Source organism: Mirounga leonina, unplaced genomic scaffold, assembly GCF_011800145.1.
Source record: "Mirounga leonina isolate KUSES-001 unplaced genomic scaffold, KU_Mleo_1.0 Mir_125, whole genome shotgun sequence".
Classification (NCBI taxonomy): Eukaryota; Metazoa; Chordata; class Mammalia; order Carnivora; family Phocidae; genus Mirounga; species Mirounga leonina.
The window spans coordinates 31,270,457-31,289,835 of NW_023270305.1; the positions used below are offsets into that span (position 1 = coordinate 31,270,457).

Below are 19,379 nucleotides of genomic sequence, written 5' to 3' on the forward strand. Positions count from 1 at the left end.
TCTAAAACAATTTTTTTTAAAGATTTTATTTATTTATTTGAGAGAGAGAATGAGATAGAACATGAGAGGGAGGAGGGTCAGAGGGAGAAGCAGACTCCCTGCTGAGCAGGGAGCCCGATGTGGGACTCGATCCCGGGACTCCAGGATCATGACCTGAGCCGAAGGCAGTCGCTTAACCAGCTGAGCCACCCAGACGCCCCTAAAACAATTTTTTAAAAAAGAGATTCAGTGAGTCTTCCTAATATTATGAGAGAGAATTTTAAAGTATTTCTTCCAAACAAAAATGATTTAAAGCATTTATAAACTGGGTTTTTAAAAAAATCCGTAAGTCTTACATTTTAAAATTTTAATTGAAATATAGTTGATATACAATATTAAATTAGTTTTAGGTATACAACATAGAGATCCAGTGATCATATACAACATTATGAATATCCATGATAAATGTTTTACAATATTATTGACTGAATTCTCTGTTGAACTTTTCATTCCCATGACTTATTTATTTTATAATTGGAAGTTTGTACCTCTTAATCCCCTTCACCCATTTTGCCCATCCACCCACTCTTCTTCCCTTTGGCAACTACCAGTACTCTATATTTATGAGTCTGTTTCTCTCTCTTTTGTTATTCTGTTTTTTTGATCCCATATATAAGTGAAATCATGTGATACTTGTTTTTCTTCAGCTTATTTCATTTAGCAGAATACTCTCTAGGTCTATCCATGTTGTCACGAATGACAAGATTTCATTCCTCTTTACAGCTGAGCAATATTCTGTGTGTGTGTGTGTGTGTGTGTAATCTTTATTCATTTATTTATAGATGGACACTTAGGTTGCTTCTGTATCTTCGCTATTGTAAAGAATGCTGCAATAAACATGGGGTGTATATATCTTTCTGAATTAGGGTTTTCATTTCCTTTGTGTAAATACCCAGAAGTAGAATTACTGGGTTGTATGGTAGATCTATTTTTAATTTTTTGAGGAACCTCCATACTGTTTTCCATAGCAGTTGCACCAGTTTACATTCCCACCAGAATGCTTGGGACTTCCTTTTCTCCACATCCTCTCCAATACTTGTTTCTTGTCTTTTTGATGTAATCCATTCTGACTAGTGTGAGATAATATCTCATCGTGGTTTCGATTTGCGTTTCCCTAATGATTAGTCATATTGAGCATCTTGTCATGGGTTTTTTGGCCATCTGTATGTCTTCTTTGGAAAAATTCTATTTAAGTCTCCTGCCCATTTGTTAATCACATTATTTGTGTATCTGGTGTTGAGTTATAGGAGTTCCTTATATATTTTGAGTAGTAACCCTTATTGGATATATCATTTGCAAATATTTTCTCCCACTCAGTTGGTTGCCTTTCCAACTTACTGATGGTTTTCTTCATTGTGCAAAAGGTTTCTAGTTCAATATCATCCTAATTATTTATTTTTGCTTTCGTTTCCCTTGCCTGAGAAAAATGTCGCTGTAGTTGGTGTCCAAGAGACTACTGCCTAAAATTTTCTTTTAGGAGTTCCATGGTTTCAGGTCTCACATTTAGGTCTTTAATCCATTTTGGGTTTATTTTTGTGTATGGTGTAAAGAAATAGTCCAGTTTCATTCTTTGGCATGTAGCTGTCCAGTTTTCCCAGCAACATTTATTGAAGAGATTGTCTTTTCTGCATTGTATATTCTTACCTCCTTTGTCAAGATTAACTGACCATATATGCTTGGGTTTATTTTTGACCTCTCACTTCTGTTCCACTGATCTATGTGTCTATTTTTCTACCAGTGCCATATTGTTTTGTTACTATAGCTTTGTGGTATTTTTTTATTTTTTATTTTTTAAAGATTTTATTTATTTATTTGAGAGAGAGAGCACATGAGAGGGGGGAGGATCAGAGGGAGAAGCAGACCCCCTGCTAAGCAAGGAGTCCGATATGGGACTCGATCCCGGGACTCCAGGATCATGACCTGAGCCGAAGGCAGTCGCTTAACCAACTGAGCCACCCAGGCGCCCTGTGGTATATTTTTAAATACGGGATTATGATACCTTGAGCTTTCTTCTTTTTTGAGTTTGCTTTGGCTATTCAGGGTCTTTTGTGGTTGCATACAAATTTTAGTATTAGTTCTTGTTCTGTGAAAAATGGATGTTGGTATTTTGATAGGGATTGCATTGAATTTGTAGATTACTTTGGGTAGTATGGTCATTTTAACAGTATTCTTCCAATCCAGAACCCGATATTTTTCCTTATTCTTTTTTATCTTATGTCTTATTTTTAAAAAATATTTCTTGAAATAGATTATATTTTCATATATTATAAAATTCAAAAGGCAACAAAGTGTATCTTTATGTATACTAAAAACTAAATCTTTCACTCTTGTTCACGAATTATTCAATTTCCATCCTTGAAAGCAGCCTAATTTCTTATGGGTTCTCCCATTGATATTCTAGAACATATGAACATATAAATATCTCTGTCTTTCCCTTTTTCCACCTTTCTTTTCCTTTCCTCTCTGTTCCTTCCTTCTCTTTCTCCTCTCTATCCTTCTTTCTCTAACATATATGTCATACTGTAAATGTCCTTTACATTGCCATTTTCATTTATATTTTGGGAATTAATTCCATGGGTAGTCCTCATTGCATTGCTTTTTTCTTTTTAGTTAGAGTATAATGTCAGTTTATGGAAATTCTCTAATTTGTTTAGTGTTCTATTGATATATGTCAGGTTATTTTGTAGTCTTTTGCTACTACGAACAGTGCAACAATGCATTTTTACAAAAATCATTTCACCATTGCCATCTAAGGTATTAGATTGCGTACTCACCTCTTAAGAAATATGAGCAGTTGGGGCGCCTGGGCGGCTCAGTTGGTTAAGTGTCTGCTTTTGGCTCGGGTCATGATCCCAGGGTCCTGGGATTGAGCCTCATGTTGTCGGACTCTCTGCTCAGTGGGGAGCCACCTGCTTCTCCCTCTCCCTCTGCCTGCTGCTCCCCCTGCTGTGCTCTCTCTGTGTCAAATAAATAAATAAAATCTTTTAAAAATTAAAAAAAAAGGGAATATGAGCAGTTAGGCACTGTGATGAGAAGCTCTGAAACAACCAGGTTTTTTAAAAAAAGATGTATTTATTTTAGAGAGAAAGAGTGTGCACACATGTTGGGGGGAAGGGCAGAGGGAAAAGGAGAGAGAAATGCAGGCGGACTTTGCGCTGAGCTTAGAATCCATTGTGGGGCTTGATCTCACGACCCTAAGATCACGACCTGAGCAGAAACCAAGAGTCAGATGTTTAACCAACTATGCCACGTAGGCGCCCTGAAACAACCAGTTTTTAATGACTTTTATTTCGAGCTTCTGGATTTATTTAAGCAATGGATAACCTTAAGTTGAAAGACAAACTGTTAAATAGCTGTAATAATAAATAGATAGCTTCTTATCTTTTTGAACTACAATTTTCTCAATACTGGACATGTAAACAAAATATGGAAATAAATTGGATGCTAAGGTGGGTATAACACTGTAACAACTCATTTAAAATTTTATCTTTCATCAAGACAGATTAGCTATTATCAATCTGATTCTACGTGTGTGTTGGCATAATACTCCTTGTATTTGTGGAGTTCCATGTTAGATTTATTTGAAAGATTCTGTCACTAAAAACAAGTTTAAAAATCACTGCACTGTTTCATTCTGCCTCGCTTTAAGGTTTGAATTTGAATTGTGAAACTTATCTTACATGTGGTTCTTGGAATTCTAGTGACTGCTACAGGTTTGTACTCCTCATGGGTGCATTGCTTCCAGCTGATTGGCTATCCTCAGGGATTAGCAGTTGAAAGCATTAAAAATAATAGGAGCTAATCAGTATTTTGACTCATGAGAATAAAAATCTAAAATTTATTTTTAGCTTTATTATAAACAGGATTAGGAGTAACTTGTTGCCTTATAAGACTCACTGGTATGATATAAAAGATGATAAATATTTTTTCTTTTTTTGCTTTCTTTTAGAGAGAGTGCACATTGGGGGAGGGGGAGCGGGAGAGGGTGAGAGAGAATATTAAACAGGTTCCATGCTCAGTGTGGAGCTGGACACAGGGCTCAGTCTTACAACCCTGAGATCATGACCTGAGCTGAAATCAACAGTCAGATGCTTAACTGACTGAGTCACCCAGGTGTCCCAGTATTTTTTCTATAAACCTGAATCAAATAGCTTTACCCATCAATGTTGCTAGTTCAAACAGAAATTATTTAACCAAATTCATTTTTGTACCCCATTTGTGCACCCCTTTGGTCTGTATATAGGGAAGGACACTCTTTTGTTTAGGTCCCTTAGTGGTGTTTGTTTTCACTCTGATTAAAATGTTACAGTCCCCTCTTCCCTGCCACCACCCACCGTAGTGGATAGTCACATGGTTCCCTTGCAGACTTTTTGTCTATTTTGTTTTTTGAAGATTTTATTTATTTATTTGACAGAGACACAATGAGAGAGGGAACACAAGCAGGAGGAGTGGGAGAGGGAGAAGCAGGCTTCCTGCCAAGCAGGAAGCCCGATGTGGGGCTTGATCCCAGGACCCTGGGATCATGACCTGAGCCGAAAGCAGACGCTTAACGACTGAGCCACCCAGGTGCCCCACCTTGCAGACTTTTTGAAGTCTGCTCAAAAGTCACCTTAGCAGTTGAGCTTTCTTCCACAACCCTGTATGAAATAGCAAACCTCCCCCCCCCCACCTGCCCTCATCCTATTTTCCTTGCTTCATTTTCTCCCTAGCACTCATTTTGTGACAGAGTAACTTGTTTATTTACTTACTTTGTTTCATTAGAATGTAAGTTCATAAGGTGGAGTCTTTGTTTCCTGCTGCATCACTAGCACATTGAGCAGATGCTCAGTAAATATTTGAATTGTATGAGTCTTGAATTTCCTTTCCTGCTGGTTCTGAAAGTTCTGATTAGATTATAACAGTGTCTTCAAATTTTTTCATATATCTCCTGAAATACTTTTGACTACTCGTGTACCCTTTTGAACAGTTATAAATCAACATTTAATATTTTTTATCATAATTTTAAGTACAGTTGCACAGGATGTAATTTTTGACATAATGTAAATATTGTAAAATGGTTACATCACTCTTTCAAAAGTATCACAGCAATTTGATCCCCATCAGTATTCATTTAAAACATACATGCACACATTCTTATTTATAGTCCGACATTTTTAATTATTCTCTTTCTTCTTGAAAGGAGAAATGCCATTTACTTCCATTCTATTTTCACCATATGGCTTTCTCCTAATGTAGCACTTTTATGCTTTAAATAATTTAATAATCATCCTATTATACTTGGAACAAAATATGTACATACCTTTTGTGATTAGAACACTCAGCAAACTAGGGATAGAAGGGAACTTTCTTAACATGATAAAGGGCATTTATGAAAAACTACAGCTAGTTTTATAATAAATTGTGAAAGACTAAGGCTTTTTTTCTAAGATCAGGAACAAGACAAAGATACCTGCTTTTGCCACTGCTATTCAACATTGTACTAGAAGTTCTAGCCAGAGCACTTGGGCAAGAAAAAGAAATAAAAGATACCCACATTGAAAAGGAAAAAGTAAAACTATCTCTTTGCAGATGGCATGATTCCATATATAGAAAACTCCACAAAGAATCCTCATGTACAAAATACTTCTAAGTGAATTCAGCAAATTGACAGGTTTTAAGACAAGCATAAAATAATTAGTTGTGTTTTTTATACCTGCAATGAAAAATCTAAAAGGGAAATTAAGAAAATCATTTACAAAAGTATCTAAAAGAACAAAATACGAGGAAAGAATTTAACCAAGGAAGCAAATCACTTGTACACTGAAAATTACAAAATACTGCTGGAAGAAATTTCAAATTCGTGGATTGTGAAACTTAATGCTGTTAATGATGGCAGTACCACCCAAAGCAGTCTGCAGATTCGGTACAATGCCTATCAAAATTCCAAAAGAAGTAGTTGACCTTCAAATTCATATGGAATACAACTGGCCCTGAATAGCCAAAACAATCCTGAAAAAGAAAAACAAATTTGGAGGACTCACAGTTCCTGATTTCAAAAGTTACTGTGAAGCTATGGTAATGTTAACAGTGTGGTATTGGCGTAAGGATATATAGACCAGTGGAATAGAATTGTGTTCAGAAGTAAACCCATATATGTATGGCCAGTTGATTTTCTGCAAGGGTGCTAAGATCATTTAATAGTGGAAGGATAGTCTTTTCAACAAATAGTGCTGGGACAAGTGGGTATTCACATGTAGAGGAGTGAAGCTGGACCCCTACATCATTCCATGTATAGAAATTAAAACTCTTATTAAACCATAAAACTCTCGGATAAAAACATAGGGGTAAATCTTCATGACCTCCTGTCTGGCAATGGATTCTTAACTATGACACCAGAAGCACAAGCACCAAAAGAAAAAATAGGCAAATGGAAAATTATCAAAATTAAAGCTTTTGTGCATCAAGAACGTGATCAAGAAAGTGAAAAGATAACTTATAGAATCAGAGGATTTATTTGTAAATGATATATCTAATAAGGTTCTGCTATCAGAATGTATAAAGAACTCATACAGCCAGCAACAAAAAGACAATTAAAAATAGACATGAATAGACATTTCTCCAAAAATTATTTTCCAGTGGCCAAAAAGCACATGAAAAGATATTTAACTTTATTGGTCTTTAAGGAAATGCAAATCAAAACCCTAATGAAATACTGCTTCAGTTGGTCCAACAGATTAACAATTATTAAAAAATTGGAGGATAACAAGTATTGGCAAAGATGTGGAGAAATAAGAACCCTTGAACATTCCTGGAGGGAATGTAAAATGGTGAGACTTCTTTGTAAAATAGTTCTGGAGTTCCTTGAAAAGATAAACAGAATCGTCATATGACCCAGCAGTTCTACTCCCACTAGATACATATTCCAAAGAATTAAAAATAGGAATTCAAATAAATTCTTGTATACAAATGTTTATAGCAGCACTATTCACAGTAATTGAAAGATGGAAACAACCCAGAAGTCCATCAAAGGATGTATGAATGAACAAGTTGTGTTGTATACATACAACAAATATTATTCAGCCACGAAAAGGACTGACATATTGATATATGCTACAACATGGATGAACCCCCAAAACACTATACTAAATAAACACAAAAGACCACATATTGTATGATCCCTTTTATATGAAATAGTAAAAATAAGCAGATCAAAAGAGATAAATTAGTGGTTGCCAGGGAATGGGGAGGGGAAATCAGGAGAGATTATTTAAAGAGTATAGTGTGGTCTTCTGACATGTTAGTAAGATTTTGAGACTAAAGAGAGTTGACGATTGCACAGCATTGTAAAGGCATTAAATGCCATTGAATTGTATATTTCAAAATGGCTATTTTTATGTTATGTGAATTTTACATTAAAAAAGTATATAAATCTAATGTTAAAATTTTTAAAATTATATATCCATACGATTTTAAGTACCTTAATATTTCTTCTGGTTGGAGTTATTACAGCTGTTGCAAAATAAGTTTTTTATAGGTTTTGTTAAATAAGGATTTTAATGAAATCATTAAGAAGTGAAATTTATTGGAAGTATACTTTCTCTTAATTATATAGGTTTTTTTTAAGATTTTATTTATCTGTCAGAGAGAGAGAGTGCGTGCACATGCACAAGTGGGGTGAGTGTCAAGCAGAGGAAGAAGCAGACTCCTCACTGAGCATGGAGCCCGATGTGGGACTCGATCCTAGGACCCTGGGATCGTGACCTGAGCCAAAGGCAGATGCTTAACCTACTGAGCTACCCAGGTGTCCCAATTGTATAGATTTTTTAATGCTATTTAGTTCATGTGCCCATGGATGAATTCTACAAGGTTCAGCATCAATTCTATTCCTGTTTTATTATTTTTAATTTTAAATCCCGCCATCATTGTTTCTTATAAAGGTGAATCCTGATCCTCAGGATGGGCTTATTGGTTGGATTTCTGGTAGTGATCACAGGCAAACTTTTGGGATTTGCAGTGATGGGAGTCAGCTACCAGCATCGTCTAGTCATACCAGATGAAGATGTCTTTAATCTTCTTGGAAGCCTAACCACCTATTTCTGGTAACAGGCCACCATGGCTTGGAGGTAGACTGAATGTGTGAATCTGTGCCTTATGATCACCACCCTTCATACAGACTGAGGGTTCCGTGCCAGCTAATCACTCCTTGCCCAGAAGCAGAACAGGTTTCAGTAGCTTGTATTGCAGCATGCATAGTTGGATCATCTCCAGGGATCACCCATTCACCTCATGAGGCTGTTGCCCCATTTGCAGTGTGCCACAGCTGTGACCATCTTCCTGCCTCCAAAGACCTGCACCAACTGCAGAGTCTGTGGACTGCATGGCTATGGGCACACACAAGAGATCCTCATCACAAGGTGCTACAACTGGAAGAAAGCCCTGTTTTATGTTTTATTAGACTCCAGTGCTGAGAAACATTAACATAAATAAATAGAAGGTAATGGAAGTTTTATTATGTCATTGTCACTCAGTTCTTTGTAATTCTGTGTCATATGGCAAAGAGCATATAGTTAATGTAAATTTAGTTTTAATGATTATCAGCTGACAACTCAGATTTTCCTTCAATTTCTTTTGAAACTGAAGAATTAGAAAACACTTTAGTTGCATACAAATTTGATAGTCATTAGAGTAGTTCAGTGCTTTGTCAACACCTACACTGGTATTTCCATTTGGCCCTATGTTTAGTGCTTTAGGGGTTTTTGCCTCTGAGGGAAATATATCATGGTAATAGACATAGGTCAGAAGAATTTCTGTCCCTTGTAAAATGAAAAAGCATTATTGTGTAAAAAGGGGAAGGAAAAGGTGAACTCTTGACACAGGCAGAATAGGTTTTGAAATAGGTTTCAAAAGATTTTCAACTTTTTTTTTTTTTTTTTTTAAAGATTTTATTTATTCGACAGAGAGAGTGAGAGAGTACAAGCAGGGGGAGCAGTAGAGGGAGAAGGAGAAGCAGGCTTTCCGCTGAGCAGGGAGCCTGACGCAGGGCTTCATTCTAGAACCCTGAGATCATGACCAAGCCGAAGGCAGACGCTTAACCATCTGAGCCACCCAGGCGCCCCAGGATTTTCAACTTTTATTTATTTACTTTTTTAAAGATTTTATTTGTTTATTTGACAGAGACACAGGGAGAGAGGGAACACAAGCAGAGGGAGTGGGAGGGGGAGAAGCAGGCTTCCCACAGAACAGGGAGCCCGATGCAGGGCTCGATCTCAGGACCCTGGGATCATGACCTGAGCCGGAGGCAGACGCTTAATGACTGAGCCACCCAAGCGCCCTGATTTTTGGCTTTTAACCATAATTTTCTACTATGCCCATGCACCTCTGGAAAAATGTTTACGTACCTGCAGGGTCCTGAACTCTCTCCGAGGTCTTGTATAAAGTACTTCTTACGGCCTGCCTTCAGATAAGAATCTTAAAATAGATTGGGACTGCTGTACTGTGAATAAAAAGATGAAGAAAAAAAAAAAAAGAATTTGGCCTTAAAGCTTTTGTTTGAAAATGGATTTATTTATTTTTTATCTGGAATAAATGTAGAATTAATACAAAATACTTTAACATTTGGTGCATTAGGAGTGTTGGCTTTTCTTATAATTATTTTCTAAAATTTTTCCCAGGTCAATGAATGGTCATTGAAGATAAGAAAGGAAATGAGAGTTGTTGACAGGCAAATAAGAGGTAAATTATAATTTTATGTCTCCTATTCCTTACCCTCTTGATAATTTTATATTAGTTCATAAAAATAAACTGCATCTACCCATTGTAAGACATAGTTTGTTCGTACATTAATTATTTATAGTTGTCCTAATTATTTTGCTTTTTAATCATTTTAAGAAAAACCTTTACATTTTATAAGAACTAAATCTTTCCTCTGGCTTGCAATTCAGCTCTGCAAGGGGGAGGGGCCATGTTTTTTTATCTCTGGTTTCCTAGAGATCAGGTTAGTGTTGGAAACAAAGCAGGTGCTCACATACTGTGATAGGCAGAATAGTGGCCTTCCAAAGATGTCCCCATTCTAATCTCAAGAATCTGTGAATATGTTACCTTATGTGGCAAAAGGGACTTTGCAGATGTGATTAAATTAGGGATCTTCAGGTGGAGAGACTATGCTAGGTTGTCTGGGTGGGCCCAATGTAATCACAAGGGTCTTTACAAGAAGGAAATAATATGTTGAGAAAAAGTGAGAGAAAAGGAGATGTGACCATGGAACCAGATGTTAGGGAAATGTCCTTTGAAGATGGAGGAAGAGGCCATGAGCCAAGGAATGCAGTTGTCCTCTAGAAGCTAGAGAAGGCAACAAATTGATTCCTTCCTGAAGACTCTAAAAAACAGCCCTTGCAACACCTTGATTTTAGACTTCTGACCATCAGAATTGTAAAAGAATCAGTTGTGTTGTAAGCCATTGTAAAAAAAAAGAACTAAAGAAACCTCTTCCTACTTAGAAGAAATGTTTTATGAAATTCAGATTAAACTAAGTGTACATAAGGAATGCAATTCCATTTTCACGACTCTGTTTATCTTAGCATGGCTATAAATTGAAGAAAATACATTTCTAAATAGAGTTGATTATTAGGAAGTACAATTTAAAATTAAGATGACTTGCACAGAGATAGTAATGTTTAAAACTTTTATGATTTTTAACACTTTAATGATTAGAGAAAAATTAATACCATAAGGATTTTTCAGCATCACTACCTTAAGAAAGGAATTGGAGAGGGCAATTCTATTCCCAGCCATGATGGAATAATGTTTTTGAACTTGTACTTGCACTCCCATCATAAATAAAAAACTGGACAAAATCTGTGAAACATTGGCTTTCAAACCTTGGACAACTGACAGTGAAGGATTTTGATCACCAGGAAGAGGGAAACAGAGTCTTAATATGGTCCTGATTTTCAGCCTGGAGAAACTTTCTGGATCATAGCACATGGAAGGAGGTTCCAAGCAGAGCATGGTGTTGAGGAGACAGAGATCAGGGTTCAGGAAGGCTATAGTCACTGGAATTTGTGGGGCATAACAACAGAGAGAAGGGCAGTACCCAGAGAAAGAGCTCTAAATGTCTACGTAGTGTACCATTGACTCTTAGCTGAATACTAAGCTGTGCAAACTTAGAATGAGATTTCAAGAGGTTAGGCAAAGAATGATTACTGGGGACAGAACAAATACCAGGACACTATAAACTGAACAATTCTTAGAGCTAACAAAGAATTGAGAGATGGTAGAGTTCTGATCAGACACAGGAAAGAGACATTGTTGAACATTTTGGACATTAGAGAACCCAGAAAGATCATGCCTTTACTATTAAGGCTAAGGTAGGCCTAGGCTGCCTAAACCCTCACCAACAAAGCTTAAAAATAGTTCTTGAACACTGATCTGCACACAGCTTAACTGCCTGTCAGAATAAAGCTGACCCTCTTTAAAAAAGGAAGACCCAAGAAAAGACCCTGAATCACCAGGGGAATGTTGAAAAAGAAAACCAAAGCTGGAGGCATCACAATGCCTGACTTCAAGCTATATTACAAAGCTGTGATCATCAAGACAGCATGGTACTGGCACAAAACAGACACATAGATCAATGGAACAGAGCAGCCCAGAAATGGACCCTCAACTCTATGGTCAACTAATCTTCGACAAAGCAGGAAAGAATATCCAATGGAAAAAAGACAGTTTCTTCAATAAATGGTGCTGGGAAAATTGGACAGCCACATGCAGAAGAATGAAACTGGACCATTCTCTTACACCATACACAAAGATAGACTCAAAATGGATAAAGACCTAAATGTGAGATAGGAATCCATCAAAATCCTAGAGGAAAACACAGGCGGTAACCTCTTCGACCTTGGCCACAGGAACTTCTTGCAAGACATGTCTCTAAAGGCAAGGGAAACCAAAAATGAACTCTTGGGACTTCATCAAAGTAAAAATCTGCACAGCAAAGGAAACAGTCAACAAAACTAAATGACAGTCTACGGAATGGGAGAAGGTAGTTGCAAATGACATAACAGATAAAGGACTAATATCTAAGATCTATAAAGAACTTCTCAAACTCAACACCCAAAAAACAAATACTCCAGTCAAGAAATGGGGAGAAGACATGAACAGACACTTCTTCAAAGAAGATATACAAATAGCTAACAGACACATGAAAAAATGCTCCACATCACTTGCCATCAGGGAAGTGCAAATCAAAACCACAATGAGATACCACCTTAAACCAGTTATAATGGCCAAAATTAATAAGACAGGGAACAACAAATGTTGGCAAGGATGTGGAGAAAAGGGAGCCCTCTTACACTGTTGTTGGGAATGCAAGCTGGTACAGCCACTCTGGAAAACAGTATGGAGGTTCCTCAAAAAGTTGAAAATAGAGCTACCCTATGACCCAGCAATTGCACTACTGGGTATTTATCCCAAAGATACAGACATAGTGAAAAGAAGGGGCATGTGCGTCCCAATGTTCATAACAGCAGTGTCCACAATAGCCAAACTGTGGAAGGAGCCGAGATGTTCTTCAACAGATGAATGGATAAAGAAGATGTGGTTCATATATACAATGGAATATTACTCAGCCATCAGAAAGGATGGATACCTACCATTTGCATTGACATGGATGGAGCTGGAGGTTATTATGCTAAGTGAAATAAGTCAAGCATGGAAAGACAGTTATCATATGGTTTCACTAATATGTGGAATATAAGGAATAGGGCAGAGAACAATAGGAGGGAGGGAAAGGAGGGAAACCTGAATGGGAAGAAATCAGGGAGGGAAACAAACCATGAGAGACTCTGGGAAACAAACTGAGGGTTGCAGAAGGGAGGGTGGTGGGGGGATGGGGTAACTGGGTGATGGGTATTAAGGAGGGCATGTGATCTGATGAGCACTGGGTGTTATATGCAACTGATGAATCATTGAACACTACATCAAAAACAAATGATGTACTATATGTTGGCTAAATTGAACTTAATAAAAAAAAATACACTGCAAGTAAAAAAAAAAAAGGAAGACCCCAAAATTCAGACACTCAAAAATGGAACATTCAGAGTGTCCAACATCCAGTGAAAAGTGACTAGAAAGAAGCAAGAAAGTCTGACCCAAAATCAGGAGAAGAATTAGGCAATGTAAATTAGACCCAGAAAAAAACAGATAATTGAATAAGCAGACAGGATTTAAACAGCTATTATCAATGTGTTGAAGAAGTTAAAGGAAAACGTGAACATAATGAGATAAATAGAAGATGTAGAAAAGAATAACATGAAACTTAAAGAATTTAGAAATAAAATGAAATAAACCAAATAAAATGAAATAAAATGAACACTTCACTGAATGAGTTTAACAAGCAGATAAGACAGTATAAAAAATAAGGTCAGTGAAATTGAGTAGTACAAACTATCTAAACTGTAATACAGAGGGGAAAAAAATGGATATGAATACAGCATCAGTGACCTGCAGAACAATATCAAGTCATCTCATTCATTTGAGTCTCTCGGAAGGAGAGGAGTCTGGAAAAGACCACATGAAATAGTAGCTGATGAAAACTGTAAACCCACGGACCCAAGAACTCAGTGAGCTTCAAAGAGGGTAACACAAACAAAAGCATACCAAGGCATATCATATTCAAATTACTGAAAGTTAAGAAGAGAGAAAACAGTCTGAGAAAAAAAGACACATTAAATACAGAAAACGGTAAGGATGATGAAAAATTTCTTTCAGAAGCAGTGTAAACCAAAACATCTTTAAAATGATGAAAGAAAAGAACTCAACATTATCCTAGAATTCTATATCCAATGAAAATAGCATTCAAAGGTGAAGGTGAAATAAAGATTTTTTTTTTTTTTTAAGATTTTTATTTATTTATTTGACAGAGAGATAGCGAGAGCAGGAACACAAGCAGGGGGAGTGGGAGAGGGAGAAGCAGGCTTCCTGCCGAGCAGGGAGCCCAATGTGGGACTCGATCCCAGGACCCTGGGATCATGACCTGAGCCGAAGGCAGATGCTTAACGACTGAGCCACCCAGGCGCCCTGAAATAAAGATTTTTAAACAAAAGCCAAGAGAATTTGCTGCCAGGAAATCTGCAGTACAAGAAATGGTAAAGGAAGTTGTAAGCTGAAAGAAAATTATAACCAATACAAACTGGGATCTACCCAGAGGCATGAAGCATGCTGGAAATATTAGGTATGTAAGTAAATATATTATTTTTTTTCTTTTTAAAGTTTCCTTTAAACATTATTTACTGTTTTAAGTAAAAATAATGTGAAGCTTGGAACAGGTAGAAATAAAATGTATAGTAGAACAAACAATTGCAGTGTCATCTTTAGAAACCTTGTAAATGCAGGTAGTGTCTCACAAGCCTTGTTTATTCCTGTTTTGTGCTTTGCTGATTTTATTTTACTTTATTATTTGCTCATTTTATACATTCTTATTTATGAAATTATCTTTAAGCCCTATCTCTTTCATGATATTTCCTATTATTTTTCATTTGTAGCAGTTCATTAGTTAACTAACTCTAACATGGTATCAGAAAAAGATCATGGGTTTTGGAGTCAACACTACCAAATTTAAACCCCGTGTTTGCTGTCAATTAGCCATCCATCCCTACTAAAATTCTTTGAATCTCATAGAATTGTTATGACATTTAAATTTGCAAATGTATGTAAAGTGTTTATGCCAGTACCTGGCATAAAGTAGGGTTTACTACACTGATGGTGATACCAAAAAAAAAAGGGGGGGGAGGGGGTTGCTTTAGACAAAGTCTGACTTTGAAGTAATGTGATTGCTTTAAATATTACTTCCATTTGAAGATTTATCATAGAAACTTTTATTGTCTTTCATTTGGTTTTATATTAGCAGTCAAGGTGAATAGATTTTTTTAAAGAAATACCAGTGTAAAAACTAGAACCTGCAAAATTAACCTATGATCTTTAAGTCTGGATATTGGTTACCCTTTGGGGCATGGTGAATTAAGGTGGACATAAAGAGATACTTTGTGATACTTTGTTTCTTGATCTGGTTCCTGGTTACATGAGTGTGTTTACTTTGTGAAAATTCATTTAGCTCTACAGTATACTTTTCTGTGTGTATGCTATACTTAAATAAAAAGTTTAAAGAGAAAATAGTAACTTCAATAAACCAAAGTATAACTACAGGTAGTTCTCATCTTCTCATGAAGGACTCAAGATATTCCATATTTTTAGCTTTCAGTTAGATGTGAAACACATTTAGAGCACTCATGATGGGCAATATTAGTATGAATTTTGATCATTTATATTGCCCCTCTCTTCAGATAAAAATAGCTTCATTTCTACATCCCTCCCTCATGAGTATAAAGGTAATAATATACATATCGATGCAGGAAAGTATAAATAAGAAAGTTAAAATCACCCTGAAATTCTACCACTCAAAGATAATACCATAAATATTTTGGTAATCATCCCTTCAGATAGGTCTGTCTGTACTTCTATTTACACACACACACTTACTTATGAATGGCTCATACTTCTCTAGTTGCTGTTTCATTGATTGCTTCTTTTTTTTTTAAGATTGATTATTTATTTGAGAAAGAGAGTGAGTGAGAGAGAGCACAAGCAGTGGGGAGAGGGAGAAGCAGGCTCACCACTAAGCAGGGAGCCCGACGTGGGGCTCGATCCCAGGACCCTGGGATCATGACCCGAGCTGAAGGCAGACACTTAACTGACTAAGCCAACCAGGTGCCCCACATTGATTTATTTCTTATTATAGTAAAGTATACATAACCTAAAACTAACCAGTTTTAAGTATACAGTGACATTAAGTACATTCACATTGCTGTGCAACCATTACCACTGTCCATCTCCAAACTTTTCCTTCATCCCATACTGAAACTCTGTACCCATTAAATAATGACTCTCTGTCTGCCCCCACCACCCCACCCCTGCAACCAACACCCAAGTCCCCTGGTAACCACTATTCTATTTTCTGTCTCTGTGTATAATTTCACTATTCTGAGTACCTCATATAAGTGGAATCAAGAATATTTGTCCCGTTGTGCCTGGCTTATTTTACTTACCATAATGTTTTCAACATTCATCCATGTTATATAGCATGAATCAGAGTTAACTTCCTTTTTAAGATTGAACAGTACTTCATTGTATGCATGCTTCATTGTTTATTCATCTTTATACGGACATTTGGGTTGTTCTACATTTGGGTTATTGTGAATAATTCTGTTATTAACATGAGTGTACAAGTATCTGTTTGAATCCCTGCTGTCATCTTTTTTTTTTTTTTTGTACCATATACTCTAGTGGAATTGCTGGGTCAAATGGTAATTCTATATTTAATTTTTGAGGAAACACCATAGTGCTTTCCATAGCACACTGTACCATCTTACATTCCTAATATCAAAAGACATTCAAAAGCAACCACATATATGGTGGAATAGAAAAGGTCGCTGTGCACACCCAGGGCAAGCTACTGCTCTGCAAAGACCTGAGAAGACTTTAAGTTTACAATGTAGATTGATCCTCAACACAGAGATACCCTGCAGCAATAAAAACAAAAAAATAGCAAACCCTGGTGAAGTGGGAGAGTCTGACTTCAGAGTTGTAAGATTCAAAGGTCTCATTTTCAACAACAACAAAATCACAAGATGTACAAACAGGAAAATATGGCCATCCAAAGGAAAACAAATGAACAGAAAATGTCCCTGAGAAAGACCAGATGACTATTTTACTCAACAGATACTTTGTAAACAACTGTTTTAAAGATGGACAAAGAGCCAAAGTAAAATGTGGACAAAGGCAAGAAAATTAAACATGAATAAAGTGGAAATATCAATAAAAAGAGAAAATACGAAAAGAAACCAAAAAGAAATTCTGCTGCTGAAGAGTACAATAAATGAGACGAAAAATTCATTAGAGTTACTTGGAAGCAGATTTGAGCGGGCAGAAGAGTCCGTGAACTTGAAAATAGTATAGTTGGAATTATCAAGTCTGAAGAGAAGGGGAAAAAATTGAAGTAAATTGAGCCTAATGGATCTGTAGGACATTGTGAAGTGGACCAGCGTACACTTTGTGGGAGTCCCAGAAGGAAAATAGAGAAAGGGGCAGGGAGATGATTTAAAAGACTAGTGACTTTTAGATCATTTTGATCATTTGAGATCAATTTTACTCAACAGATACTTTGTAAACAACTCAAATTTTATGAAAGACATGAATATAATCATCCAAGAAGTTCCACATACTCCAAATAGTGTACACTTAAAGAGACCCATGCCAATGCACATTATAATGCCCCATTATAATGTCAAACTTTAGATAGATAATGTTTAAAGCAGTGAGTAAGGACTTACCATATATAAGGAACCTCAGTAAGATTTTCAGCAGGTTCCTCACCAGAAGTGTTGAGGGCCAGAAGGCAGTGGGTTGATATATTCAAATGCTGAAAGAAGAACTATCAACCAAGAATCTTATATTCAGCAAAACAAGGGAGAAATCAAGGCATTCCTAGATAAACAAAAGCTGAGGGAGTTTGTTACCACTAGACCAGCCTGGCAGGAAGTCAGGGTGTCACCCCTGTAGGGTGTCCTGGTTGAAATTAAAGTATGATAGTAACTTGAAGCCATATGAAAAAATAAATATCTCTGTTAAAGGTAAATACATGGGCAATTATAAAAGCTAGTATTTTTGTAACTTCAGTTTGTAACTCCTTTTTTTGTTTTCTACATGATTTAGGAGACTTGGGCATTTGAAGAAATACATTAGGCTATGTTTTTGAACTCACACTACAGAAAGATGTATTTTTGTGACATCAGTAACTGAATGGGGGTAGGGACAGAGCTATATAGAAATAAAGTTTTTATATGCTATTCAAGTTAAGCTCATATAAATTCAAATTAGTGTTATAACTTTAGTGTATTAACTGTAATCCCTATGGTAACCACAAAGAAAATAGCTATAGATTATACAAAAAAGCCAATGAAATAGGATTTGAAAAGTTTCACTATGAAGAAAAGTAAACAGAAAAGAAGATATTAATGAAGGAAATAAAAGACAAAAAAGCTGTAAGGCTTACAGAAAAATTGGCAAAATGGCAGAAGTAGGCACCTCTTTGTCAGTAATTAAATGTAAATGGATTAAACTCTTCAGTTGAAAGAGCTTGGAAAAATTGATTTTTAAAAATGATCCTACTCTATGCTATCTATAAGTCACTCACTTTAGATCCAAAAGTAGAAATTGGTTGAGGGTGAAAGGACAGAAAAAGATGTCCCGTGGAAATGGTAACCAAAAGAGAGTGGAAGTTGCTATACTAATATAAAACAAACTTTAAATCAAAAAGATTACAAGTCAAAAAGACATGCTATATTACTAATGGTTTCAGTAGAATAAGAGGATATAATAATTAATTATACACATCTATGCACCTAAAAAGATTGTCAAAATATGTCAAGCAAAAACTGACAAAATTAAAGGGGGAAATAATTCTACAATAATAGTTGGAGATTTTAATAACCTACTCTCAAAGGTGAGTATAAAGCCAGGGGCACCTGAGTGGCTCAGTTGGTTAAGCCTCGATTTTGGCTCAGGTCATGATTCAGGGTTGTGAGATCAAGCCCCGAGTGGGTCTCCACACTCAGTGTGGAGTCTGCTTGAGATTCTCTTTCTCCCTCTCCCTCTACTCATGTGCACAGTCTCTAAATAAATAAGTCTTTTTAAAAATGTGAATATAACAACCAGGCAGAAGATAAATAAGGAAATAAGAGTACTTGAACAACACAATAAATCAACTAGATCTAATAGACCACTATAGAATACCCAACAACAGAATACACATTTTTCTCAAGTGATCATGGGACATTCTTCAGAATGGACCATATGTTGACTCAAAAAGCAAGTCTCGATCAATTTAAAAAATATATAAAGTATCTTCTCTGACTACAAGGGTTGACTAGAAATCAGTAGAAGGAGCACTGGAAAATTCACAAATATTGGGAAAATAACACATTCTTAAAACAACAGATTTGTCAAAAAAATTCACAAGGGAAACTACAAAGTATTTAGAGATGAGTGAAAACCACAACACAATATATCAAAACTTGTGGTATGGGGCGCCTGGGTGGCTCAGTTGGTTAAGTGACTGCCTTCGGCTCAGGTCATGATCCTGGAGTCCCTGGATCAAGTCCTGCATCGGGCTCCCTGCTTGGCAGGGAGTCTGCTTCTCCCTCTGACCCTCCCCCCTCTCATGTGCCCTCTCTCTCATTCTCTCTCTCTCAAATAAATAAATAAAATCTTAAAAAAACAAAAACAAAAACTTGTGGTATGTAGCAAAAGCA

The 19,379-nt window shown here is 36.4% G+C and overlaps 1 protein-coding gene and 1 pseudogene across 3 annotated transcripts in view; one reads left to right on the plus strand and one right to left on the minus strand.

The window, feature by feature from the left end:
• Positions 1–19,379, plus strand: part of LOC118007890 (charged multivesicular body protein 3) — a 103,611-nt gene that overhangs the window by 56,000 nt on the left and 28,232 nt on the right. For 2 of the 3 annotated variants that reach the window (XM_035001115.1, XM_035001113.1), the window contains one exon: positions 9,690–9,750. The exons of the other annotated variant lie outside the window; for it this stretch is intronic. In XM_035001115.1, the coding sequence (XP_034857006.1) occupies positions 9,690–9,750 (61 nt within the window). The remainder of the gene's footprint in view (positions 1–9,689; positions 9,751–19,379) is intronic. 3 annotated transcript variants of the gene reach the window in all.
• LOC118007487 lies at positions 8,046–8,699 on the minus strand (annotated as a pseudogene).